Source organism: Lontra canadensis, unplaced genomic scaffold (assembly GCF_010015895.1).
Source record: "Lontra canadensis isolate GAN:19392208 unplaced genomic scaffold, GSC_riverotter_1.0 scaffold26, whole genome shotgun sequence".
NCBI lineage: Eukaryota > Metazoa > Chordata > Mammalia > Carnivora > Mustelidae > Lontra > Lontra canadensis.
The window spans coordinates 4,146,637-4,173,606 of record NW_022631020.1 but is presented as its reverse complement, the minus strand read 5'-3'; the positions used below and the strand labels follow the sequence as shown (position 1 = coordinate 4,173,606).

General features: G+C 41.5%; 1 protein-coding gene across 2 annotated transcripts; it reads right to left on the bottom strand.

The window, feature by feature from the left end:
• Nucleotides 1-10,741: 10,741 nt before the first annotated feature.
• TGDS (TDP-glucose 4,6-dehydratase) lies at nt 10,742-26,493 on the bottom strand. Of its 2 annotated transcripts, none has more exons than XM_032864155.1 (12): nt 26,287-26,493; nt 23,996-24,062; nt 22,922-22,990; nt 21,677-21,767; nt 19,177-19,319; nt 17,949-18,047; nt 17,031-17,090; nt 15,770-15,813; nt 14,981-15,146; nt 13,369-13,427; nt 12,625-12,722; nt 10,742-11,446 (listed from the first exon to the last, which is right to left on the bottom strand). In XM_032864155.1, the coding sequence occupies exons 1-12, from the start codon at nt 26,370-26,372 to the stop codon at nt 11,361-11,363; spliced, it is 1,068 nt and encodes a 355-aa protein (XP_032720046.1). In that variant the 5' UTR covers nt 26,373-26,493; the 3' UTR covers nt 10,742-11,360. The 2 variants fall into 2 exon arrangements, with proteins under 2 accessions (XP_032720046.1, XP_032720047.1); XM_032864156.1 differs by lacking the exon at nt 26,287-26,493 and adding an exon at nt 25,764-25,779.
• Nucleotides 26,494-26,970: the final 477 nt, after the last annotated feature.

Genomic DNA, 26,970 nt, shown 5'->3' with positions numbered 1-26,970 from the left:
CCTGGGCATGGTTGTCCTGGCACTTACCCTGGCTGATCCTCTTCCAAAATCTCCTGAATCATGGACTGGTGGAAGGAAATTCGTAGCGCCGATGGATCTGGGTGGCAAGGATTTTGTGAGCTTGAACACAGCTGCTTCAGGGTTACTCAAGAATGTTCAAAGGTGAGCACCAGTTTTCACATTTGCTCTGGTCTGGGAGACACAACTCTAGCACTTGTGACCGTTATATCATTTTGCCTTTTTCTACAATAGCAACCAAAGAATGGGCTGAGAATGAGTGAGATCCCAGCTGGGTCAGGAATGCAACATTGGATAAAAATCAAGAGCGCCTTCCCTGGGGCATATAGAAGGGAAGTAAGCAGGAACAGATGAAAGCATTGCTTACGGTTTTGAGGACCTGCTTATTTGGTTTGGGTACCCCCAACCTTTGGGGGTTGAGTACCCCCATACCTAAAACTTAGACATTTTCTTCAGCAATATCCTCTAGTATAGGGGTAGAATTAGGCAAGGAGAAAGGTTAGGTTCATTCAATGTTGGGCTAAGGAAAGATACTTGAAACACAGTAGGCGTTCAATAGTAGGGACTGAATGAATAAATAAATGAATGGACGGATGAATGAATGAAACATCGGAGCGCAGGCAGCGGAATGAAGAGAGCTGGGAACGCGTTTACACCACTGGAGACGACGGGGGTCCAGACTGACTAGGAAGAGCTCTGAAGCCACGTGGAACATGAAGAGACAGACCGCTGAGGCTGATGTGACTGGGGTCTGAGGTGGGAACAGGATTGGATGGTCCCCGAAGCTCATGTCCAGGGAGATGCCCTCCAAGGAGATGCTCCAATTAATGTTTATCATCATGTCACTAAAAACGATCTGCTTCCAACACACCAGCTGGAAAACCAACAACAACATAAACGGGCAGTTCAGAGAAAAAGGAACATAAGTGGCCCATAAACAGACACAGAGAGACTTGAACTAGCTAAAGGTTACAGAAGGGCAATGAAACAACAGAATGTATCTTCCGAATTGGCACAGATTAAAGGGTTTGTTAACATCTACAACGGGTGGTTTCATCCGTGCCTTTCCATGCCTCTGGACCCCAAACAGCAGTTCTCAGCATCCGTCCTTCCGAAATGCGGGCCCCTGTGTGGGGAGGCGTGTACGGGGGTGTTCAGCACAGCCCCATTTTCCATAGCTGTAACGGGTGTCACTCTAGACTTGGCTGCACCTTCCCGTTGGCAGTGGCAGAGTTTCTGCCCTCACGCCCCCCTGAGCCTTTTCAAAACTCCCACTTCTCTCCTCAGTTCTTCCCCCATTACTCTCAAGAAGATATTGAGGCCTTGGTGACGCCCTTCATGCTCCCTCCCTAACATCTCTGTATCCAAACTCTTCTCAACTCCTGCTTTCGCTGGTCCAGGAGGTTGAGATGGACACCACCGAACCCATTCCCCGCTCAAAGCTAATCCTTCCTCGTGGTACCCACTGACCCCAGTAATTACCCGCACCCCCAAGTCATCAATCTCTCCTCCTCTGCTGCCCAGCCTACAGTTTAGAGTAGTACAGAAGCCCCTTTAGTGCTAAAACCAAAATGGAGCAGCTTCCGAAAACCCTTCTGGAAGAAAAACTAGATTCCCTCCTCTACTCTATTATTATGACACTCACGCCTCCGGTCCCAACATGAGAGGGTTTTCCCCTCACCAAGCTGTTCTTCAGGTCTCTGTGGACACCCACTGGGTGTCCAAGAATGCAGCTCCATTGACGCTATCCAACTGGTGTTACCATCACTCCCGACTTCACTTCCCAAATTCACTCCCGACTAGGGGTCGGGCTCACCAGACTGCCTGACTTCAGACACCACTGGTAAGTCCCTCTGCTTCTGACCAGTTGGCTCGAAATTGCACATTCCCATGACACCTTGGCGGGGCTTGATAATGGGCTGGCATAGCTCACAGAGCTCAGGGCAACACGTGACTGACATTGACCAGTTTATCGTAAAGCGTACAACTCAGGCACTGCCCGATGGAAGAGATGGACAGGGCAAGATATGGGATAAGGAATGCAGAGCATCCCCAGCCCCTCGGTGCCTCCACGTTCTCGCCAGCCTGGAAGCTCAGCAAATCTCCCGTTTCAAGAGTCTTCTATAGGGCTTCATCTCCAGGCCCTGGGCAGCTTGTCTGGGTTGGTGCGCAGGGCTGGAGGATCCCATTCCCTAATTACTTGATTTTTCTGGTGACCAGCCCACCCTGAGGCTATCTTGGGGTCCCAACCCTAAGTCACTTCAATTAGTATGAACTCCCTTGTGATCTGAGCTGCTCATCAAGAATAACAAAGACACTCCTATCACTCAGGAAATTCCTAGGGGTTTATGAGCTGGGCCCAGAGCCTGGGACAAAGACCAAATATATTTTTAAAGCGCACCTTCCATGACCCCTGCATTGTCCGCAGGGCTGGCCATTTCTTGACTTTTCTCAATTCCTTGAAAAACTGGTTGAAATGTCATGTCTCCAATCTTTGATCCCTAATCACTACTCTATTTTTATTATCCAAATACTCTCCTTCCCCTCAGCACCCCATAAAATGACTAGAAAATTTGCCGGCACACGTTGCCAAAACAGAAACTGTTAAAAAGTCTTTGCTTTACTGAACTTCAGCTGGCCTGCTGCTTGTCCTTGAATGACCTTTTTAAAAAAGTCATTCCTTCCAAATATTCTCCTTGGTTCCTCTGCCTACACCTTAGACCTTGGTGTTTCTCCCCTTGGTCTGTGAATTAGCGTTGCTCACCTGGCCGTTCCGTGCACCCTTCTTGGGAAGATTTCATCCACTCTCAGGGTTTTAAGAGACATTTAACTCCTGAATATGTATCTGTAGATCTTAAACCCTGCCCACCAGCTTGAGCTCTAGATTCGTAGTTGGATAGTTAGGTATCTCTGCTTGGGTGTCCTGATGAAGTTTTAGCATGTAAGTGAGGTTTGGTAGGGTGAGGTCTGGAGCCAACCACCAAGAAGGAATTCTTGAGACATCTTTGGTGCAGAATGGTGGTTTATTAAAGCACAGGGACAGGACCCATGGGCAGAAAGAGCTGCTGTTCCGGGGTTGTGAGGGGCGGCTGATCATATACTATGGGGTTGGGGGAGGTCAAGAAAAGGGAGAGTTTGAAAGAACTTTCATGCATTGAAGAAGACATGCTGGATACTGGAGGCTTCGCTATTCATCTAGTTAAGGTTGTTTTTCCTTTTTTGTTTGTTTTGTTTTGTTTTGTTTTTGCTTTTCCTTTTAATAAGGCGTTAACAGTAAGATAGTTGGGAGCTTCCTGGGGGAATGTCACACTCCTGCTATCGCACGTTCTTATCAATGAGCTTTAGGTTTAGAAGAAATTTAACTTTATGTACATTTCCCTGTGCCTCAGCCTCCCTCAATTTTATGGAGGGCAAGATGATGTTAGGGCTTCAGAGACTGATTTATGGGTCTTTGGAAGTTAGGCTATTGATAAGAAAGCCTCTTCCTTGTAAATCACTAGGACATTTGTAAATGGAGGCAGACTCAGGTCTTGCGGGATTGTGGTCTCTATAAGTTAACTCTTTGTTTTTCCTTTAGGGCAGCCAGGAATGCCTGAGGGATGTCACACATGTCACAAGGGAGTGTGGTGCGTAGGGTGCCAGCTTCTGCTTTGTCCTCACCCAGCCTACTGTTTCCCTCATCAAGCCCATGGGTCTCTACAGGTCAACATCTCCCCCAAACGTAACTTACCATTCCCTTAACAATTCAACATCCAAAACCTTCGAATACTACCCACATCAAGAAAGTGCCCCTCCCTACATAATCAATCACATTTTTTTTATCTAAAGAGTTCTCCCGTCTGTCCCAACGCCACCTGTTCCCCGCGCTGTGCTTTCAGCCTTATCATCACCAGCCTGATTGATGGCAACAGCTTCATAACTCAGATCCCTGCAGGAGCTCAATCTTGCCAGATTCTCAAATTCATCTTCCAGAATGTTGCCAGAATAAGCTATCAAAAACGTAATTCCGCAGTCAATAAAAACAGCAAAAGATCTCATAACATGTAAAAACATTCATGATATATTGCTTAGTGGGGGAAAAAAAAAAAAAAGCAGACTCCAAAACAGTATGTCTCTATTATGATCCCATGTTGGTTTTAGTTTTTTGTCTTTCCAGATGTGTACATATGCTCCAAGAAACGAAGACTATACACCAAAATGTTAGATAACTAGGGGTTATCTCCCAGTGATAGATCAAGGGTGATTTTCTTTTTTTATTGATTTAGCTTTCCAAGCTTTCTGCAATGAACACGGATGATTTTTGAAATTGGGAAAAAGTTTAGTCCCACATATATAACAATGTCAATTTCTGCCTTAAAATCTCGAGTTATCCCTCTGTCAGCAGGATGAGGTCCAAGCACTGTTTCACGACACACAAGGGTTTCAAGGACCTGGCCCTGCCCCTTCCTTCCCCTCAAGCTTCACTTCCCCTCTCACATTAGAGAGCAGCGGGGCTCAGACATGGGGGGGCCCCAGCCAGAGTTTCAGATTCTGTAAGTCTGAGGTGGGGTCCAGGAGCTAGCATTTTTAACAAATGATAGAGATGTTGTTCTGGGGGACACATTAAAAAATTATAACTGTGGCGAAATAGACACAACATAAAATTTACCATTGTAACTACTTTTAAGCATACAGTTCAATGGCATGGGGTGCGTTCACAATGTGGGGTAGCAATGACTATTAGGCATTTTCAGAACATTTTCACCTTCCAAACAGAAGCTTTTAGGTATTAAACAATTCTACCCCCATCTCCCCTTCCCCTCCCTCCTTGTAAACTCTATTTTACTCCCTGTGTCTATGAATCTGTCTATTTGTAGGTACCTTGTATAAGTGGAATTCTACCACACCATCATTTGTGAATACCTCAACTTACTTATCCACTCATCTAGAGATGTACATTTCGGTTGTTTCCACCTTCTGGCTCCTGTGAATAACCCTGTGAATGTTGGTGTGCAAGGACCTGTTTGAGCCCCTACTTCCCGCTCTATCAGGCACATACCTAGAAGCGGAATTGCTGGGTCACATGGTAATTCCATGTCTGACTTTTGGAGGACTTGCTGTCCTGTTTTCCACAGCGGCTGACCCATTTTACATTCCCACCAGCAAGGATTCTCCACATCCTTGCCAACATTTATTTATTTATTTATTTATTTATTTATTTATTTATGTTTACTATTTACTTATTATTTTCTGCTTTTTTTTCAAATACCATCCTAAATGATATTCAGTGGTATCGCATCACAGTTTTGATGTCCCTGCTGGACTAGCGACATGTTGTGAGGATGTCCGTGCTAGAGGACGACGGAGGATCTCTGTTCCAGGAACACACAGTATCGTTCGTAGCTTGATGTTTCCACAGGGCCGGCCCTTCTGCCTGGGATCCTCCCCAGTTTCCTCTATGGATTGTGGTTCATCCTCTACAACACAGCACAACTCAAATTTCGTCTGCCGAAGGTTTTCTCAGAACCTCTAGGTTGGCATAGCAGACCTCACAAAAGGCTCCCAGAGCACGGGAGCCATGGAAGGTGAGCACAGGGGAGGGGGCAGTGGGTAAGGCACTGGCTTAAAAGCAAGTGGTTTGGTTGAAAGTCTGCAGGGAGCTGATAAGACCCAAGACCCCTTCCCCATGGCAAAGAGCCCAACAGCAGCTATGGAGGCCTCACCACTTGGATTTCCCTTCAAAATGGAGCTCACCATTCAGCGGCCAAGAGAGCAGTTAGCAGACATCCTCTGTCTGCAGAGTCATCAGGATCCACCTCAGTTCTTTCAGGGCAGCCACAAGCCCATGACTGAGCACAATGGGGCATGTGGCATTTCTGCCCGGTTGGAGACTTCTTTGCCAAACCATCTTTGCTCTGGAGCTCCCCAGTTGGCTGTCATTTGTTTGGGCAGATCCGCCTCACGGGCTGAGGCTCTCCCTGCCCACCCTTCCCCTCCCCTTCCTTTTCGCAGTTGTCTGACCTGCACTGCAGCCTGGGGATCCCTCCGGTCCAGATAAGATCCTCCCTTGCACATTTTTCACAAGAATTTCCCCTCCTCCCTATAAACTGCTTGCACCCCTACCTCTGTCTCAGTCCCCAGTCCCCAGAGGATCCAACTGACACAGATGGTCCCAACAATTGGTGCCACAAAGCAAGTGGTAAGTAAGGTTTGGGAACAGATCACTGTCTGCCTGACTGGTCATGAGAATGCCATCCTGAGTGGAGCATGAGGCACAAATCATCCCTCGCGCAAGGTGGCGACCCAAGTGCCAAAATTTGCAGTAATTAATTCGGACATTTGAAATGCTCAGGGAGCATGTCATATGAGGACAATGGAATTTTCTGCTTGTTATGGAGTCACATGGCTGCCCCATGGTGGGTGAAGAAAAGCTGAGGGCAGTTAACGATTACATGACATTTGAGGGTGGGGACCCTATTTCTTAAAATAGGAGAACAGAAAAAAACCCAAGACCAAACTCAGAATGTAATAGTTAAAAACCTTCAAAGAGTCAAAAATCTTTATGGGTATCCACCCAGATATTCCTATCCCAAGTGTCAGGGGCCCAGGTTTTCCCAAACATCCTGAACTCCTCCTCTGGTAGAGATAGTACATCAAAAACAAAATCGCAGGGCACCTGGATGGCTCAGGTGGTTGAGCATCCAACTCTTGATTTTGGCTCAGGGTCATGGGACAGAGCCCCACCTCAGGCTCTGCGCTTAGTTTGGAATCTGTCCCTCTCCCTCCACCCACTTGCACTCTCTCTGTCTCTCTCAAATAAATAAATAAATAAATAAATAAATAAATAAATAAATAAAATCTTTAAAAAAAAAATCACAACTTGGATCTGCCCATGAAGATGAGTACCACCCTGAAGGGTGGCAAGGACACAGGGCGGGTCCCCGTCAAGTCTCCATTTAATTCACCAGCCTGGCTGGATTCTGGAGAAAGGCACAGGCAGCTGCCCCCTCAATCAAGTAGTGGCTCCCATGGCAGTGGCCATGCCCCTGTGGCATCTCTTTTGCCAGAGCAGATTACAAGGTCCCTGGAACATGGTATCCAGCCATGGATCTGGTGAATGTGTTCTGAACTCGATCAAAAACAAACATCAGAAACCAGGTGCATTTATGGTTTCGCCCCAGGGCTATGTTTCTGGTTCTGCTCTCTGAAGAGACTCAGGTCTTCTGACCATCCCGCAGAATGTCACATTGATCTATTAAACTGATAGTCTCATGCCACTCAGGCAGAATTGGCAGAAGGGGTTAGCACACAGTTGGCTTTGGTAATTCACATGCAGTCTAGAAGGTGGAAGATAAACCCCATGAAGATCCAGGACTTGCCATTTCAGTAAGTTCTTGGGAGTCCAGTGGGGAAAATCAAATTGCCACATGTCGCATCCCCTTCTACAAAGAAGGAAGCACCGTGGCTGGCAGGACTCTGTGGATGCTGGAGGCAACACATTCCACACTTAGAGATAAGGCTCCAGCCCATAAACTGAGTGACACAGAGGCTGTCTGGGGCAGGGAAAGGACCCTGAAGCAGGGCCAAGCTGGTGGTGGTGGGGGGGGAGTTTCCCTGCCACTCAGGCCATATGCTCTGGTGGGCCCTATGGTAGTGGAGATGTCAGTCATAGACAGAGATGCAGCATAGATTTTATGGTGAGCCCCAGTGGGAGAATCACGATGCATGCACCTTGTTTTCTGGGGGGGGGGGGGGGGAAACTTTCCAATGACAGTGGAGAACTTTATGATTTTAGAAAACAGCTCCTGGCAGGTTACTGGGCCTTGGTAGAAACAAAATACTTGACTAGAGGACTTCAAGAGACCATGTTTCCAGAACTGTCCATCACATGCTGAGTTCTTTTGGACTCACTATTATGGACTGACTTGAGTCCCCACCCCGCCTCTTCAAATTCATGTGTTGTAATCTTAAGCTCTAATACTTCAGAATGTGACTGCATTTGGAAATAAGGTTTTTAAAGAGAAAATTAAATTAAAATGAGGTCAAGTGGAGGTTGGGACTAATCCAATCCAATCCTAAACACACTGGGGTGAGCAGTGTCCTTATAAGAATGAATTTAGACAGAGACATCAGCATGCACAGAGAGAAGACTGCATGAAGACAGGGAGAAGGAAGCTTTCCATAAGCCAAACAGAGAGGCTCCAGAAGAAACCGACCCTGCCAACGACTTGATCACAGACATCCAGCCTCCAGAAGTACAAGAAAATAAATTTCTGTTGTTTAAGCTACCTGGTCTGTGGTATTTTGTTACGGCAGCCTTGAGAAACTCATGCACCCAACTAGCCATAAAGTCAGGTGGGCCCAGTAGCAGTGCATGGTGAGACAAAAATGGCCCATTGGGATTGAGCCTGGGTAGAATCAGAGGGCACCAGGAAGCTGCAGGAGTATGTAGGCTAGACTCACATGTCATCAGCTTGGTCCTACCTCTCTCAGCTTCTACCTGTGGCCATGGAGGGCCACAACCTCCTGAAAAGAGAGAAAAAAACCCAATGTTATAGACCACTTGGCTTGTAATGTGTGTACAAGCCACAAACAGATGGTGGCTGCATTGAAGCCACATAGGGCTGGCTTTAAAAAATGTGCAAAGGAGCAATCTGTCAAAGGGCAGAGCTTTGAGCAGTGTCCCTGCTCCTGCGCTTTATTCGGAGGTGACTGGAAGTGAGAAATACATGAACGCATGGGCAGCGGTGAATGGCGTGGTTAGCCTGTCTGGTGACTTGGAAGGAAAAGACTAGAGAGGCAGAGATAAGGCAGGCTTGGAGGCATGTGAATGGCCACATAGGGGTGGCTGGGAGTGTGAAGATCCATGTGTCACATATTAATACCCCCTAGAAAGCAAACACCGTGGAAGGGACACTTAACAATCAGGTAGACAAAATGAGTAGGTTACTTAACTGTGGCTAGACTTCACCATCAACTACCCCAGAACGGCCGCAATGGGCACCTGAATGGACTCACCATACATGTGGAGATGGAACCTGCCCTTGGGCCCCCAACATGGACTCTAACTTACCAAGGCTAGTCTAGCTGCAGCCGCTGTTACACACGCAACCCACTGGCAGCAGATAAAGGCTGAGCCCCCAGTAGGACACTATTCCTTGAAGAACCAACCAGTTCCTTGGTGGCAAGTTAACTTCATTGAGTCCTTTCCAGCCTGAAAGGGCCAGTGGTCTATTCTCATGATCCTTTTTCCATACGGATTTGCCCTTTCTGCCTGCAGAGCCTTAGCCAGCACCATCACCCTACCCAATCTTGCTCCTTCTTTTATCGTTACAGGTGTTAACTTTGACCATCTGTTTCTGCATATTCCCTTCAGATTGGCTTCTTTCACTTAGTAACAGGCAGGTAAGCTTCCTCTGGGTCCTTTCGCAGCTTGACAGCTCATATAGTTTGGATACATCAGTTTATTTAACCATTCACCTGCTGAAGGACATGTTGGTGGCTTCCCAGTTTGGACAATGACAAATAAAGTGAATAGAAACATCTGCAGGTTTTTGTGTGAACCTAAGTTTCAAGTCCTCTGTGTAAATGCCAAGGGGTGTGATTGCTGGATCACACCCTAAGGGTGTTTAGTTTTGTCTTCCAAAGTGGTTGTGCCATTTTGCATTCCCACCAGCAATGTATGAGAGTTCCTGTGGCTCCAAATCCTTACCAGCATTCAGTGTTGTCAGTGTTCTAGATTTTGGCCATTCTAATAGGTATCTAATTTTTGTTTTAATCTGTACTTCTCTGATGATATATGACGTAGAACATTCATTTTTTACACTTTTTGCATAGAGTTTTTTTAACTGGCTTATTATCATGTGTTCCTAATGTTTGTCAAGGTCATCTCTTGAGACTAGATAAATGATAAAAGTGAAGCTATACTGAGTATATTGAAGTTGGAAATAAAAGTGTACACAAAAATATGTGCAAAAACAAATGACACAGAAAAAACGTTTTTTATTTTGTCATCTACCCTCAATGACCAAAGTTCACCAAAGACCACTTGCTTTCAGTTGGTCCCATTTTCTGCCTATAACTTCCTTGTCTCTCCACGCTCTCACCTCCACACCCTTGTGCCCATTCCCCTGCTCCATTTCCTCTAGCTACTGGCCACCCCCAGGAGGCACATTCTTTCCTACACAACTAGGAGCAGTGAGCATCACTTTGGTCACTCTCTCAGCCTTCTGCTCCGTCTGCCCCTCCTGACTCCAACTCTGCCCACCTCTGGATCAATCTATTTTGATACTTCTCAGAATTCTGGAATTACAAGGTTCAATTTCAGTTTGTGCTTCATTCTTGTTTGGCAAATCCTCTTACTAACTTTGGATCTCCTTATTCTTTTCTCAATCTCTACCTCCTCAAGGCCCTTCTCCACTCTTATCACCCTCCTTTAGCCACCTCCAAGTTACTGACCTTTTTACCCACTCCACAGAGGAAACAAGCCACCACTCATGCATGGAAGCCAGAAAGGCTGGGCACAATCTTGGACTCCTTTCCCTTTCTCAGTGCAATATCCAGTCAGTTGCTTTTTCAAGTCGTCTTAAAGTCTTTAGGAGACAGAGGAATTAAAAATATTTAATCAAGTAATATAACATTTTTTCTACAGCAAAATAAAAACATACCTCACTAAAAATAAAGCCACATTCTACATTAAATACATTAAAATATTGATATTTTATAAAGTCATTTTAAATGGTAAATACATAACATTTCTCTCATATGCAGTTACTTATATATAGTTCAACAACTGACTTTGAAAATATAAAAACTACTTCCTTCTTTTAAAAAACATTTAACTTAATTTTACAAAATTACTAAAGGTTAAAAAGTGCTAAATACGCTTCCATTGTTCCCATTTTAAAACAATTATAGCACATCAGATAGTTAAAAAAAGATGAATGAGGGCATATGCCTCATCCTATATTGCCTAAGAATGAAAACTTGAGACTTTCTGGGCAGTGGGAAAGGCTGGGAAGCTGAGTTCCGTCCAGCCAAGGCTGTCATCCGCACAGAGCTGTTCCCCGTCCTGGTTCTCAGAACCGTGAGATCCCACCTTCCTGGCCTCCCTCCTACAGAGAAGCCTTTCTAGGCCTCCTGGTTCCAAACTTTCAGGAGAAAAGGTTTCTGAGAGAATCTTGATATTTAAATCCTATGGCAATACTAAAACTATTCTGAAGATTGAGGCATTTTATGTTTGAATTTTATACAAACAGTCAAGAATCGGATTCTATATGAAGAAGACACTTCATCTGGTCACTTGATTTCTTATCACTTGTCGAGGTAGGATAATGTTCTTCTTTCTCTGAAAACTGTCCTTTCTATATAAACGGCGTTTGTACTGGAAAGGGTTCTAATGCCTTTTCTGCATTCTTCCAGTTGTGAAAATTCTCTCTGTACCAGTCAACTGATAGGAAAAACCAAAAGACAAAAATAAAAAATAAAACACCGAACACCAGTTAGCCAACATTTACTGGGCTCTTGCTATGTAAGAAAAAATCCTGCCCAACAGCTGTTCAGCTCATTTTACCTAGATTTTTAATTTAAGTAACAATCAGTCTTGCCAAAGGGGTGCCTCATGAAGAAAACAACTTGATTCTGAACTAATCAATGTCATTAATCACAAGATGTCTCAATACCTGAAAACTTAGATTTAACAATCAGTTATTGTTTTCTTTTTAACTTCAAAAGTCCTTCAATACTGCATCTGCTGGTGTTAAGAATTGAAGACATTCTGATTTTAAGAAAAACAGGGAGAGAGATAAGTCATTTGCCCTGGTTTTAAAGTTACAGAAAGAAATGTACTGTTTGTTCATGTAAATGCAGCAATACTGCATGACAAGTATGAGGAGATGTTGTTTTCTTCCTTCTGGTAATATGTAAAATTAGCTTATGTGGCTATACTATCGGTAAAGTTTTTTTGGGTTAAAAAGTGATCAATTATCTCTGAATTAGCTTTTAAAAATCCAACATAAGAACTCTGTGTCAAGCTCTAAACGAAGACTTTTCCTCTACATGTGAGTTTATCTTTTTTCATGAATACATTTTTAAACCGAACTTTAACATATATATACAGATTTTATATACACTCATCTTAATGGCTATTTCTGCACATACTAAATTTTGTTGGTTTCAACATAAAAAGACTTAAGACACTCAAAGACAGCAACTCGATTGCTCCTCAAATTGAAGATGCCACGGACCTTAAAATGGACTGTTATTTTACATATTCCAAAGAAAGAAAGGAAAGTGCAATAAGAAGAAAACACCGGCAACATTAAAATTCACACCTTTAAAGGATATGGAAAAAAGTGAAAAGTCTGCACCTGAGAACCAATGAACTAGGTATCTGACAAATGCTGATAAGACACAGGAAGGCTGAGTAGAAGTCAGTATGTGAAATACAACATGTGTAGGAGATGTTACTGTTGCTGCCGGAAATACATGAAATGTAATAGTTTGAAAAGTGAAAATGATTCATCACCACAGTCTACTGAATTTATAGTGTTCTAAAAGTAAATTACATTTCCTTTAAATTTTTCTGAATCTCACCCTCTCCCCAGAAAGTATCAATGCAGAACATACTTGTTTTCTTTATTCCCTCTTTCCAAGGCACTTTGGGTCTCCATCCTAAGCCATGTATTTTTTCTGACTTCATTGGATATCTCATGTCATTGGTAGGTCTCAAAAAAGAAAAAAAAAAAAAGATTTAAAATGACATTGTGGATACATATTTACAAATTTAAATACTAAGAGAACTAATGTGTGTTCATGAACCTTTACCATAATTCAAATTTTTTCTTAAAAAATTCTCCCTGATGACATACTGAGAGAAAATTTGTAAAATAAAGTACACGTTGAAAAAAATAATCTGGAATCCCAGATGCCTAACCCTCTCTATGGCTCATCCTTTTTTGCTTTCAGCCATGATCTGGGTATGAACGCAATGCCTCATACCTAAATGTTTGATGAATGAATAAATAAGTCCACATAAATATATTAGGGCTCTTATGTCCCATACCCTAGGTCAGGTACTTTATATATGTTATAATAAACCTTTAAATACTTCTGTTAACAAGACATTATTATCCATATTTCACACTCCAGAAGACCTCAGACTTGGAAAAGGTCAGTAACTTTCTTTAAGTCACACAGCTAGTAAGCAATAATGTTACACTTTATTCTTTTGATATGCAATTAGGAAAAAAATATTTTAGTGGAAAAATCAAAAGCGATAACACTAGTTTCTGGTTAAGTCCATATATTTTAGAATTATGTAAGTATCTAAGATTTCACAACCTTTCCCCAAGGCTTTAACTTGTTACTCACCTATCATTCACATAATCTACCCAGTTTTCCATTTCAGACTCTGAACTGGTCTCTTTGATCTGTCAAAATGGAAAAGGCTTTTGAGTCAAAATTATAAAGTGAGACCAGAGAATAACAAAGGTATTCAATAGCTGATTAAAGAGACCAGAAAAACAACCCCTTCGGAGTGCCTCAGTGATGCACTGGGTTAAGCGTCTAACTCCTGTTTCGGCTCAGGTCATGATCTCAGGGTCATGAGATTGAGCCCCACGGAGTCTGCGTGAAGATTCTCTCTTCCTTTCCCTCTACCCCTCCCCCCCATCTCTAGCTCTCTGTCTAAAATAAATAAATACATCTTTAAAAAAAAAATAACCCCTTCAAAGTGGGGGAGGGAGCTAAAATGAAGAACATTTTAGGAATACTTTCCATGCTTGATAACCCACATTCCATCTGAAGCTCATGAAGAATACACATTGCATAAACTAGGGGAGAATATTAATTTTTTGGGCTCTTGGTTATTATTCAGTGTGATACCGTAACTTATAATAAGTATATATTTGGTCTTTATCCAAGTTCCTAAAACCCTTGGAATTTCCTAAGTGACATGAGATAAAAGTGCCTTCTGCTATTCACAACAAGCTCCTTTCAAACACACCAAGGTTATGTTAATGAGTGAATTTTGGAAAGCCCCTAAAGGATGGGGGCTGGTGGCCAAGGGAACCAAGCCTGTGCTTAGAGGGCTGGAGCCTGAATTAATAGCCAGTGGTCAACGATTTAACCAATCATGCCTACTTAAGGAAGTCTCCATGAAAAACCAAAACAATGGGGTTTGGAGAACTTCTGAGCTGAAGAAAACATGGAGGTGCTGGGTCAGTGGTGGGCCGGGTCAGTGCATGGTCAGTCCATGCTCCGGCATCTCCTCCGTCTGGCTGTTCCTGAGTTCTATCCTTTGCAATGAGCCAATAATCTAGAAAATAAACTGTTGAGTCACTCCGGCTAAGCACCTCTGCTGATCAGTGGTCAGAAGCCCAGATGACAACCAGGTTTTGTGGTTGGCCCGTGAAGCAGGGGAGAGTCCTGGAGGTGTGAGCCTTTAGTCTATGGGATCTGGAGCCATCTCCAGGCAGATAATGTCAGAATTGAGTTAAATAATAGGCCACCCAGCTTGTCTCTGAGAATTTCTTGGTGTGGAAAACCCACATGTTTGGAGTACAGAGTATTCTGAGAGCCGAGCAAAGGAAAGTATTTCCACACACCAAGTCTCCCTTACTACTGAATCCTGAGACTGAGAATTGATGTTCACTAATACGTACATACACTCCTAACTATAATTACTTCCATATCATCAATCCTTAAGATTAGCACACACCGTTTTGTATTTCTGACATTGAGGTATTTATTATAATAAGTTTCTACATCCAATCTGTTAGGACTTTTACTTTCCCGAAAAGCTGTTATAAATGAGTGATATAACTTCCAATAATGATATATCTGCATGTTACTTTTCATTTTTTTACTCATTCACTTTCTAATTGAGTAAATTATAAACTGGTGATTTTGACTAAATGAGTGATGACTGCCACTGATTTAGTGACCATTTTGAAAACACTACCCTCTTAAAATATATGCATACCAGTTGTATTAGTTCTTTGGCAAGCTGGAGCACTGACATTTCAAAATTGGTTCCGATGTTATAAATTTCACCTGGTTTCCCTTTCTTGAGGACAGTGAGAAATGCTTCTACTACATCAGTTGCATAAAGGAAATTTCTTGTTTGAAGCCCTGATCCATGAATGCAGCTAAAAAGATTAAATGAAAGGGAATCATAAAGTGTAAAAAGCTCTCCCAAACCAGGGTAACACAACACCTGGATACAATTCCAGAGAAGCCAATTTCATTGGGGAGCCTAGAAAGCTTTTACTGAAAACACTTATTCTCATGACTTTTCTAAATTTTATCCATAATTTTTAAATGACCACCGAACCTCATGCAGCACTCAGTAAGGAAGTAACACACATATAAATGATCCCTCAGAAATAACTTATTCATCAATTTTCTACCTTAAGTTCATTTTGAAGAAATATGTATAGCTCAGTGAATTAAATAAATCCTTTGGAAAAGCAAAATTATATAAAGATGTTGGATCTTAATGAGATAATTCCAAGTTCTAGGCTACATTATTTAAGAACTGAAATTATTAAAGAAATTTCAAGTTATCTAAGTAAATCATAAAGATGAGTAACAGATTATAATTATTTAAAGAACCATCACATTGAGTGTAGAAGGAATACATACATCTGTTGAAACATTCAATTCTATGGTCTTCAACTCTTAAGACTTTATGATTTTCAAGACAGGCTGTCACCAAATATTTTCCACATACCAGAAAAACATATGGGTACAAAGGTAAAAAATAACATACCATTTCCTGTTGTGTTGTAGTAAAGATATAAATTTTGGAATAACCTAAAAGAATATTTAAATATCATTTCAGATATTGGAAATTCACTCATTAATATGAATCTAACTCATCATAAGATTAAAAGATTATGCTTATTAAGAAATATGCATATAGATAAATTCTAACTTTTTATCAGTTTCAAGAAAAAAGCTATTGTAATTTTGATAAGTGAAAGAATTCTACGATAGCCTCCTATTTCACAAAAACAAGACATCTGCTGGACAAATATAAAGACAAAATGATACAAATAGTGTAAAAAATCAGAAAAGGTCTTCCTGAACAGTTTGGTCTCATCACAAAAGTTCACCTTTGATTTCCTGAGGACAGGAATCATAGCCTACTTATTGCTTTGTGTACAGCACCTACCCAATCAGTGCTTGTGAAATGAATAAAAAGTAAATTCCAGTTCCACTGAATTTAAAGAAAGGTTATGTTAAATAGGGTGAGATATACTATTCACCTTATATAGCACCTCTGAAAGGTACTCCCCAAATCAAGCAAAGGAGACATTAAGACCAACAGATCATGACATGGCCCCTTTCCTTGGCCAAAGAGATCAATGCAACCAGCTGGAAAGTGAAAAATCCCATCTCCCAATTTTTAGGCACAGAAGGCAATGGTTCGTTCAAATTAGGTTTAATGATACAGAACCAGCTGAACAGTTGGTTCAGCCTTTTAAGTACATTTCTTTATTCACGACTCGTACTATTTTCTGGAAGACATTCAGGCCAGCAACTATAAAGAGGAGCTGGGGAAAACAGTGAGCCGGCTGACGGGAAGACAAATTTCTGTACCAGCTTCCCGCAGGACTCTCTAACTAGCTCTCAAATTCCTGGATGCAAGCCAGGAAGGAGTCTTCAGCAGCATGGCAGGGGCAAAGGGAATGCTCTGTAGAGCTTCAGAATCGTGAAGAGCACCAGGCATTTTCACATTGTGATCTCACTGAATCCTTCAAAATCCCTTCTGAGTATTTTCACTATCCCCCAGTTTAAAGATGATGCTCCAAGGGCCCAAGGTCACACCAGCCCGTGTCAGGTTGAGACCTCAACTGGGGTCTTGAGACTCTACACCTGATGAGATTTGCATGTGGCCCATACAGTGCTTCTAATTATGTATAATTACAGCAGAAATTATTTCAGACAAAGAACTGAAGAGGGATTATCTTCAATAACGAGAAGCTACAATCACTGAAACACAGTGTGGACTCACAAGTAAAATGTACCTTTTCGGGATACTGATGTGGTCCGTAAACATTACTGCTTCGCGTGATGACAGCTGGAAACTTAAAGAGTAGTCAACGTTAACGCAGTAAGAGGCCCAATTGTAATGATTCTCTAAAGAAGTCCTGAAAAATGGGCACTTGCAGCTAAGTGACTCCACACACATCAAGGACAGAAGTGAAGGGCTTTTTTTTTTTTTTTTTTTTTTTCTGATGTAAGGTTCCTGAAAATATGGGAGAGGATAGGACTCAGAGAAAGGCAGAGGCTCCTAAAAGAAAGAGGAATATTTTCTTTCCTGGGACAAGAGCAGGATGAATATAGATGGGGGCAGGTTGGTTAGGTTTGAGAGCAGAAAATCAAGGGAATTTCTACCAGATGATTTCAGAGACTGCGTCTCAGACCTTGGGTTTGGTTAGATGTGAAACTTCACGTTGTTTTTCTCTGATGCACCAACGCTTACAAAGAAAAAGAGCTACCATGAAAGGGCAAAGGGTCAACGCTATGGAACACAAAAGGCAAGAAAATGTCAACTCCCATCATGAGGAGCCAAGAGAGGTGAATCAGGCAGAGGGGAGCACGTGCAGGTCACGGAATCTGCCCTACTCTGTCTTCTTCCCCCTGGAGGATTCTGGGAATCAGGATATTCCAATAGGGCTTTTCCCTACAGCTGTAATACTTCATGTACCACTGAAGTGGGAAAACATATATAAAAATGATTCCTTTAAGTGGTGAACTAAACAAGAAGTAGGTCCTACTTTGTCCACATGATATAGGAAATAAATATTTTAAACTCCTTAATATATAAACTCCTGAATCTATGTCTTCAACTTTAAAAATGGAATGTAGCTAATGCTAACTTGGAGTTTTATCACCTAAGTCAAAAGAAAAATAATTCAAGAGTTTCTGAAATCAGCTCTTACTTTATATCGTTCCCAGTACGACTGTACAAAACACTCAGCAGCTGCTTTAGATGATGCATAAGGATTTGTAGGTTGTTTGGGTGAAGATTCATCAAATTCCTAATTTCAAAAAAATGCATTAAAAATACATATTATGCATAGTTTCTAAGTAGAAAAAATAAGAAAACATATAATAAACTTGAAATGTTAATTACTACATGTTAAAAGACATTATTGAACCCCAACTACATCCCTGGCATTTTTCTAAGCATTTTTTATATAGTAGCATTCACAGCAACCCTCTAAGAAAGGCAGAGAGAACAGCAGGTGCAAAGGTCCTGGGGCAGAATTGTGTTCAAAGGAACTGCAAGGAGGCTGATGTGAGAGAGAGAAATGGGAGATGAAGCCAGATAGCTGGAGGGCTGCCAGACCATGCAGAACCTTGAAGGCCAGTGTAACAATACGAACAGGTTTTGAGCAGAGTAATGTCATGATCTGACTTTTATTTTAAAAATCATTCTGGCTACTGTGTCAGATCTGATGTAGGGTGACAAAGGTACAAGAAGAAAAAAGTTCACCTCACAAAAATTGCAATGAGAACTGAGAATAATAGCTTCTCACAGGTGGGACTGGATACTGAGGAGAAGTGCTCAGGGTCTGCTTTTTCTCATTAGAAGTTGTTTCAAACTCCTTGATTTTTTTTTTCACCATGTATGTGTTTTGGTAAAAATATAAAACAGAATGAGGTCACTTGTTGAAAACAGTGATGATGAAAAATACAGATGAGAATGGAGACATCTTTTGCATAAAAAGTACAATATGTACAAACGATTGAAAAAGAACAGATGCCAGTTCCTACACTAATTTCACATTTACTCCTTAATGTTCCACTGCTTCCTGAGGGGAGGAGGAAGGTGAGCAGGTAGTATGCTGCAGTCTAGTTACCTACACCTGGCCCATGGGAAGGACATTTGTCATATATGTCTTGGGACAGAAAGGTGGGATGTTCTGCTCTCTTGCAAAATATTGTCAGTCAAATTACATATAAATTTGTACCAAGACTAGGTAGTTGTTGTCATTCGGGGTGACATTCTTTGGTCTGAACAGAAGACACAAAGGAATAACATTTTGGAGAGTCCCACAGTGTGTGTAATGAGGGGATGAAAGAAACCCAGAAGAGATTTTAAGAAGACAGATTTGCATCGTGGTCCATGGTAAGTAGGAGAAACATACCATTTCTTGAGCTTACCTTATCAAGACTGCCTCCGTACACTTCATCTGTGCTCACGTAAATGAACTTCTCCACTCTGGCTTCGTGAGCAGCACTCACCAAAACATGAGTGCCATAGACATTAACATACGTAAACTCAAAGGCACGTACAAATGAAAGATCTAAAAAAAAAGAGAGAGAGAGAGAAATCTATAATAATTCCACCCAAGGGACAAAACAAACACCCAACAGTAGACTCAGGTTTAAGGAAAGTTCTATTCACTTCTCTTCATTCACCACAACTGCAAAAGTTTAAAAAAAATAACAAAAACACATTGCTATTTATAATTGCTTTAAGCCTAAATTGTGAAGCATATGTAAATTCTTAGAACCTAGAAAACTATCAGTGCTAAATTTGCGGGAAACACTTTTTTTTTTATTCTAAAAAGAAAAAAAAAGGATACATCTAAATTTAAAATGTTCTTAAATTTAAAACTTGAAACTTCCAGTTTCATAGATGGCAAGGCTTTTCAGATCAATCTGTTATTGTTGAAAACACAACAAATGTTCGATAAATTATTTTTAAAATAAATTTACTTGAAGAATAGGTTCTCTATAATCTGGGAATGAGGGGAACTTTACTAAAAATGGCTCACAATCCAGAAGCAAAAGGGAAAAAAAAAAAAAAACAAAACCTGATCAGTTCAACTATGTTACAAGCTCTTGCACAGAAAAAACAACCAACCAGAAAAATCTATAAACAAAGTAAAAAGACAAATGACAGATGAACCATGAGAGACTATGGACTCTGAAAAACAATTTGAGGGTTTTGGAGGGGTGGGGGGGTGGAGAGATGGGTGAGCCTGGTGGTGGGTATTAAGGAGGGCACGTATTGCATAGAGCACTGGGTGTGGTACATGAACAATGAATTCTGGAACACTGAAAAGAAATTTGAAAAAAAAATTTTTTTTAAGACAAATGACAAACTGGGACAAATATTTGAACTTATCAGAAACAAAGGGCTAATATGTTCAATCTAAAAAGAAGTTCTATAAAATAAAAGGAAACAACCCTTTTGGATAGGAGATATAAACAAGTAGTTTAGACAAGAAATACAAAGGTCCTTAAGCTGAAGATGCTCAGCCTCAATTACAAGAAGAAAAATTCAAAATGAAATCTCAGAGATGCCACTTCTTACCTATCAGATTGACAAAAATTAAAAAATTTGACACCACCTTCTGTTGGTGAGGCTCTGGGGGAAAAGATACTTTATATATTACAAGTAAGAATGCAAAGTGTTTTCAACCCCTAAGGAAGGAAATTTCTCAATAGCCAGGTGAATTACATATGCCTTTACCCCTTTACCCTGGTTATCAGGCTGAATTGTGCTCCCCCCAAATTCATGATGGAACCCTAACCCCAAGTACTTCAGAATGTGCCTATATTTGGAGACAGGGCCTTTAAGAGGTAGTTAAATAAAAATAAGGCCATCCAGGTCCCTCGTCCACCATGACTGGTATGTTTCAGAGAAGACATTTTGACACAAAGAGAAACACTAGGGATGCTCGGGGGGGAAAACTGTGCGAGTACACAGAGAGGGAGTGGCCACTTGCAAGCCAAGGAGAGAAGCTTGAGGAGAAACTGGCCTGCTGGCGCTTGGACTTCCAGCCTCCAGAAAGGTAAGAACTAAATTTCCGTTGTTTAAGCCCCTAGTCTCTGGTATTTTGTTATGGCAGCCCTAACAAACTAATCCACCCTGAATTTGTCCTTCTAGGAATCCCTCCCAACATCAGTTGGCAAGTATACACAAGGACACAGGCATGAAGCCATCCACTGCGGTACTATTTAAATAGCAAAATGCAGGAAACGAACACAAATGGGGTACAGCTACATAATGGAGCATATGAAAATAAAAAGGAATGAGGAATATGTTATATTCTGCAACAGAATAATCTCCTAAATATACTATGGAGGAGACCAAGGGAAATTATAATTTTAAAATCAAGTAACAAGGCAGTAATATACCACGAATGAGGATTCAACAATATTCTATCTTCTGTTTAGGTGATGGCTATATGGGTATTCACATTATCATTACTCATTTAGCTTTACTTCTAAATTCTTCTGAATGTATGGTATATTGCACAATATAAAATGGTAGACAGAAGATATCGCAGATGCACAGACGACTACGGATAATATAATGTTCAACAGTGTATCCCCCATCCAGCTTAGAAAACACACACACACACACGCACATTAAAAATATAGGTGAAGGCCCATCTCCTCAGAAGTTATTACTATATTGCATTTAGTTAAACTCAATGTTTTAAGATAGCATTCAAGGTTATATTTCAACGTACATTAATAAAAGTGACTAGAAAAGCATGCAGTTTTCCTGGAAGAGCATGGTATATACTCCTTCAAAGACATATTAAGTCCCTACTTGCTTGATTTCAATACTGGACTTTGATTTAGGGTAATTAGCCACCAGGAAAAAAATTTGCCCATCGTAACTGTAACATAAAACAATGCTTACCTACATGTGTTTGTGCAGCAAAATGTAGTACTATATCTATTTTTTCTGTTTCAAAAAGCAGTTTCACAAAGTGAGAATTACATATGTCACCCTATACAAAAAAGAAAACAGGAAAAAGCCAAGTTTCACTCAGCACTGCCATTGGTAATAACCATTTTACTACATGAACCAAAACAATGATAAGAAAAAAATTAATCTCCCCCCACCACCCTGCTTTAATAGAGATTATCTTGAAAATCCAACCAAGGGGTCAAATAAGTATAGTAATGAGGTATTTCTCCAGCATCTGAGGATATAAGATAATCAATTCAAAATACTTATTTGCAAATATGTGTCCAAAACCATATTTTATTGAGCACCAATGACAACTAAGAAGCAAGCTAGCTTTTTCCCATAACATTTTTGCCAACCTCATGTTAACAGGAGATTTTTGTAAACATATTTTTAAAGTTTGAGGTAACCATTATTGCAATACATTTAAAGTAAGTGTAACCATTTACAACCACATTTTTAAAAATGTGTTTCACCACAACTGAGTGAACTAAGTGAACTCGTAAAAGGACTTTCGATGTTACATGTACATTTAACTCTTCTAGAAATATATATTCTCAACAATTCTTTGGTGACTGAAAGAAACGCTTTCATATAGAAGAGTGTGCTCAGTATATTCTTTATAATTTGTGGTGAAAAGGAGAGTTTTATAGATTATCTTTAAAAAAAAAACCCATAAATCATTAATAGTTTCATTTGACATTAAAATTTCCCTTTGCAAATTAATGACTTGGCTCTCTGGTTTATACTTTGGACTCTTCTAAGAGTACCTAGTAAATCAGCCCTCCAGAGCCAATCAATCCACATTGATTGAAGAACATTAGCCCACGGGCTGTTAGGATAGGCTCTTTGGCTGTTGACTGGCCTAAGTAACAGTCCCCTTTACACTAATCTCTTTAAAACCCAGCAAGACCTCGTTAAGAAGGCTATGGAGGACCTAAAAATCATAAACCATGTAAGGTCAGTCACCTATCCAGAGAGCTGCCAAGGCACCAACTATCACACGCAGCTTTATAGTGGTATTAATCTAAAAGTAGTAGTCTCTGTAGCACATGGTACTTCTGGAAATTAGAAGGTCTTCAATAAGCATGCTTTCCAAGCCCACACTACACAAGCTTGCCAAGTAGAAACAAGGTCTGAATGGCTACAGAGGCACAGCATAAAACTTATATAATTATAAGAAAAGTTTCATACCTGTATAAATTTGTAGTTTTGTTTGTTAGAAATGGTTTCAAGATTCTTCAAGCTTGCACAGTAATCCAGCTTAAAATAAGTAAGTGAGGGAGAGGGAGAGAAACAACACCAAAAGCGATAATAGTTTTTCCTATAAAATATCGATTTATTTTAAAAAACTGTAGCTATTCTGATCGTAATATGAAAACATGTTTTCTTAAAGGGTTTGCTCTTTGCTTTTAGAAGAAGTCTCTGGTATATTAGAAAGTAAAAAACAAAAACCATGTAATCTTGTTACTTTTTGAAAATACAAAAAATTATTTTTTAGAAACCCTTCCTTTAAAAAATTTTCCGGCCCAGATTTGCCCCCAGCCACCAGAAAAGCTTACCATTTCTCACTGCAAAAGAACTAGTACTTGAAAACAATTACACCTTTGTTATGCATATTATAACTCATTGCACTGTTTTCAGAGTTAATTGTTGGTAAATCCCTGTACAAAGGGGGAAAAAATTACTGTCTCTGATAGTAAGGCAGGCAAAAATTGGCAAGACCTACAGATAATTCTGTCTATAGATTTTTACTATTACGTCTTATGAAATTAAGGTAACTGCGTCTTGTGTTTCAAGTCAAAAATCCAGTGATTACCAATCATGGCTTTCGGACTCTTCAGGGAGACTTCAATTATTACAGAAAAATCCTCAAAACTAAATTAGTTTTAATCTAAGAAATAAGTATGTAATTTTCCAGAGGGTGGCAGTTATAATACCAAATAATAAAATAATAAATCAAATAATCAAAGTATCCCAATTCCAGAAAAATATTAATAATCACAAGATTACATTAAATATTGAATTTAGGGTTGAAGATATTCTTCTGGTAAAAATACTGCACTTAAAAGCTTTACTTTATGGGCTATCATAATGAAAAACTTCTAAAAGACTAAGATTAAATATAGCATGATCACATGACTATGTAGATCCCTAAGTTGCTAAAATGACCAAATAAAAACTAAAATATCAGCGGGATAAGATTCTAATACTTTTTAAAAAATGTATAAAGTATCAGTGCATGAAGCTCATTTTTATAAAACTCACCTTGTCTAGATTTATGATCATATAGTTTGGATAATCTTCTACTAAAGAAACAATCATATGTGATCCGCTTTAAAAAAAAAAAGTGTATTTTGTTAGTAGAAGATGTAACCTTTTCCCTAAATTCTTCACATTTCCTAAATGTTACCTTAACCTGTCGAGTATTAGAAACTATTCAGAGATATCTTTAAGTTTCTGCAAAATAACGGAATTAACATTAAGTACACTGAATACATTCCCTCCCCCAACCCCACCACTTTTCACTAACTTTCTCAACAGGATCAATAATCGGTATTGATATATCAATATCCTTTGGCACTGTGGAGAAAAAAGAGAATTTACTGGTCCTGGGTATAAGGGAAAAAAATTGTTTAACCAAACAATCTGTGTCCATGTGCTTTGAGTGTGGGAGTGAAGCAGGATGATAAAGTACAATGGGTGGTGGTCAGTACAGGTAGACTGAAACTATAACGTACCTTTTAAGAGACCGTGGGTATAACTGCAAAACTTCACTTAGTATGAGCACAGTTGTTGATGTTCACAGTAACCCTACTGCAATTACTATCTCCTGGTACAAGAATATGGTTGTGTAAACTAGAAAATTCAGGGAGGTTCTAGATTAAACCGAGGTTTCCAAGCTAATAATGGCTGAGGCCATCCTGAGTTGGGTAACCATATTGGCTCCTGGTTTTCCCAGGACCAGGAGTGGAACCAGAGGCATCTCTCAGTGAGATGGTCCACCAGATTTCCTCATAGACACCAAAACATTCGGCTCCCAGGAATAAGGGCAGCCCTTGACCAAATTATGAACTCAGAGTTTGTACCTGACAGCCCTTTCACAGCATTTTTCTAGAACCTGCCCTTCTGGGACCAGCACTCTCACACAAGTACCACCCTTTTATGGCCATGCCCCTCTTCTTATTAGATAAATCCTGCCAGCCTGATACCCTCCTCCAAGTTATTGTCAGATTTAAAGAGGTGACTTAATATGCCAATGGGGGACGTGATTCCCATGTTCCCATGTTCTCTTCCACTAGACATTGGGAGTTTCCTGTTGGTAACTGTGCATTCATCCATTCAATAACTACCGAAGACCTTTGTAGAATAAGCCAGGCATTCTTACAGATTCTGAGGGGAACAGTAGTCTCTGCCCTCATCCAGTTTACATTCTAGAGCAGGGATGCAGGCAAGAAGCCAGTAAACACTAATACACAAAATAACTTCAGACTTCAGATAGTGATTAGTGTGTTAGTTGGGAAAGGGCGCTTTTAGATAGGATGGCTAGGTAATGCCTGTCCCAGGAAATGATGTCTACGCAACCATCGGAAATGAGTGATGCAAGCGCTCTAACCAAAGGGGAAGCAAGTGCAAAGGCCTCGACAGGAGGAATGGGCCTCGTGCGTTCCAGAAATTCCAAAAAGGTTAAGTGCGGCAGGTACAGAAAAACAAAGAGGCAGAATGGCAGATCAGGTTGGAAGATCAGGCCCTGGGGCACTTGAGTCTTCTAGATATGCAAAAGAGTTTTGTTTTAATTTTATTCTAAGTTTGACAGGCTGGGGTAAAATTTTGTGGGTAAAACTTTGTGCACTTATCTACTTAATAAAAACTGACTTCTGTGTGCAGAACAGACTTTTAGCCAACAGGGGGGGAAGCAGTAGGACCAATCAGAAAGCTACAGTAGCAATCTAGGCAGAAGCCAGTAACGTGAACTACGATGGGAGGGGGAAGGGGCGAGAAGTGGTCGCTTGGGAAGCAGCGAACGAGGACTCACTGATTGCACGTTTGTGTGGGAGGGCAAGAGGCATCGCTCAACTCATCCAGCTCAAAGCACCAAGAGAGGGTGTGGTGTTGTTGTCGTTGTTGTTTTATAGCCCGCTGAATAAATGAATGTCCTGCTATAATCCAAAAATCGTTTCTTGGCTCTTACATGCACAAGGCCTGTCTGCGTACGGACAGGGCGGGCTGGAGGCTGGGCAGATGGTGAGGAGTTTACTGCCATGTGGGGGCACTCGGACGAGTGTCAGGTGCATCCCGGGCCAGGTAAGAAGGCAGAGAGCACCACACCGCTTCAGCTTTGGTGGGGAGGCGCCTTAAAGAAGTCGCGGTTTCAAAGGAACCAAGACTTCGCAAGCGGGGTGAGGGGGGGAGAAGGTAGGCTGATGCTGTTCGTGCGTTAAGACCCTCCCATATCAGACCCCCCAAGCTGGTTCCAAGTTGCCAAGAGCAAGCAGAGGCGCAGGAAAAGGTTGGGGTTTCTGGGGAGCCACTCCTCGTCCAGCGGCGCCGTTACCTACATGAAACCAGCACCCCCGGTCACCAGGAGCCGCTTCGCAAAGCCGCTGGGAGGACCCAAGGGCTCCGTCCGGCCCGCAGCCGACATCTCCCAGCTCAGCAGTGCCCGGCAGCGTCAAGCGCCAGATCTGTACACCGCAGCGAAGTTCCACCGCGACTTTGTGCGACGCGTCTCGCGGCCCCGACACGTCAGTGGGGAAGGCGGCAGCAGCTTCCGGAGACGGGCCCGCTTATCCCCGCCCCCTTGCACGCTGGGCGGGGCCCTGGGGTGCGAGGGCCGCGCCACGCTACTGCGCAGGCGCAGCTCTTCTCTTTCCCAAACAGGGCCCGTTAGGCGTAATTGGGGTGGCTGGGAAGTGGGGTCTGGAATGTTTTGTGTCAAGTGACACCAGAATGGATCAGGCTTTACCTGGGTACGCAGATGGTCGGAGTTATGAACGATTACCTTCTTTTCATTCCTGTACTGCTGGACAATTTCCACAGATGACTCTCTGGTTGAGCCGAGAACTTCAGAAGTTCTCTGCTTGCAAAGTGTGGAAATGGGAGTTCGCAACTGCAAAATGCGTTTTGCTTTGTTGTTAATATCATTACCGACAAATCAGGCTGCTGGCAGTCCTGGTAGAGGTTCCCTAGATCCTACCCCTACTCTTCTTGCTCACCCTGCCTGCCCTCCTTGTTTCTCCTTG

Bases quoted from the DNA above. Each gene is read 5' to 3' on its own strand.
- TGDS (XM_032864155.1), bottom strand. From the start codon at position 26,372: ATGTCGGCTGCGGGCCGGACGGAGCCCTTGGGTCCTCCCAGCGGCTTT. The intron at 21,768-22,921 runs GTATGAAACTTT...TTTTTTGTATAG, and splicing joins AAAACTACAAATTTATACAG to GGTGACATATGTAATTCTCA. The intron at 19,320-21,676 runs GTAAGCATTGTT...CTTTTTTTTTAG, and splicing joins TGCTGCACAAACACATGTAG to ATCTTTCATTTGTACGTGCC.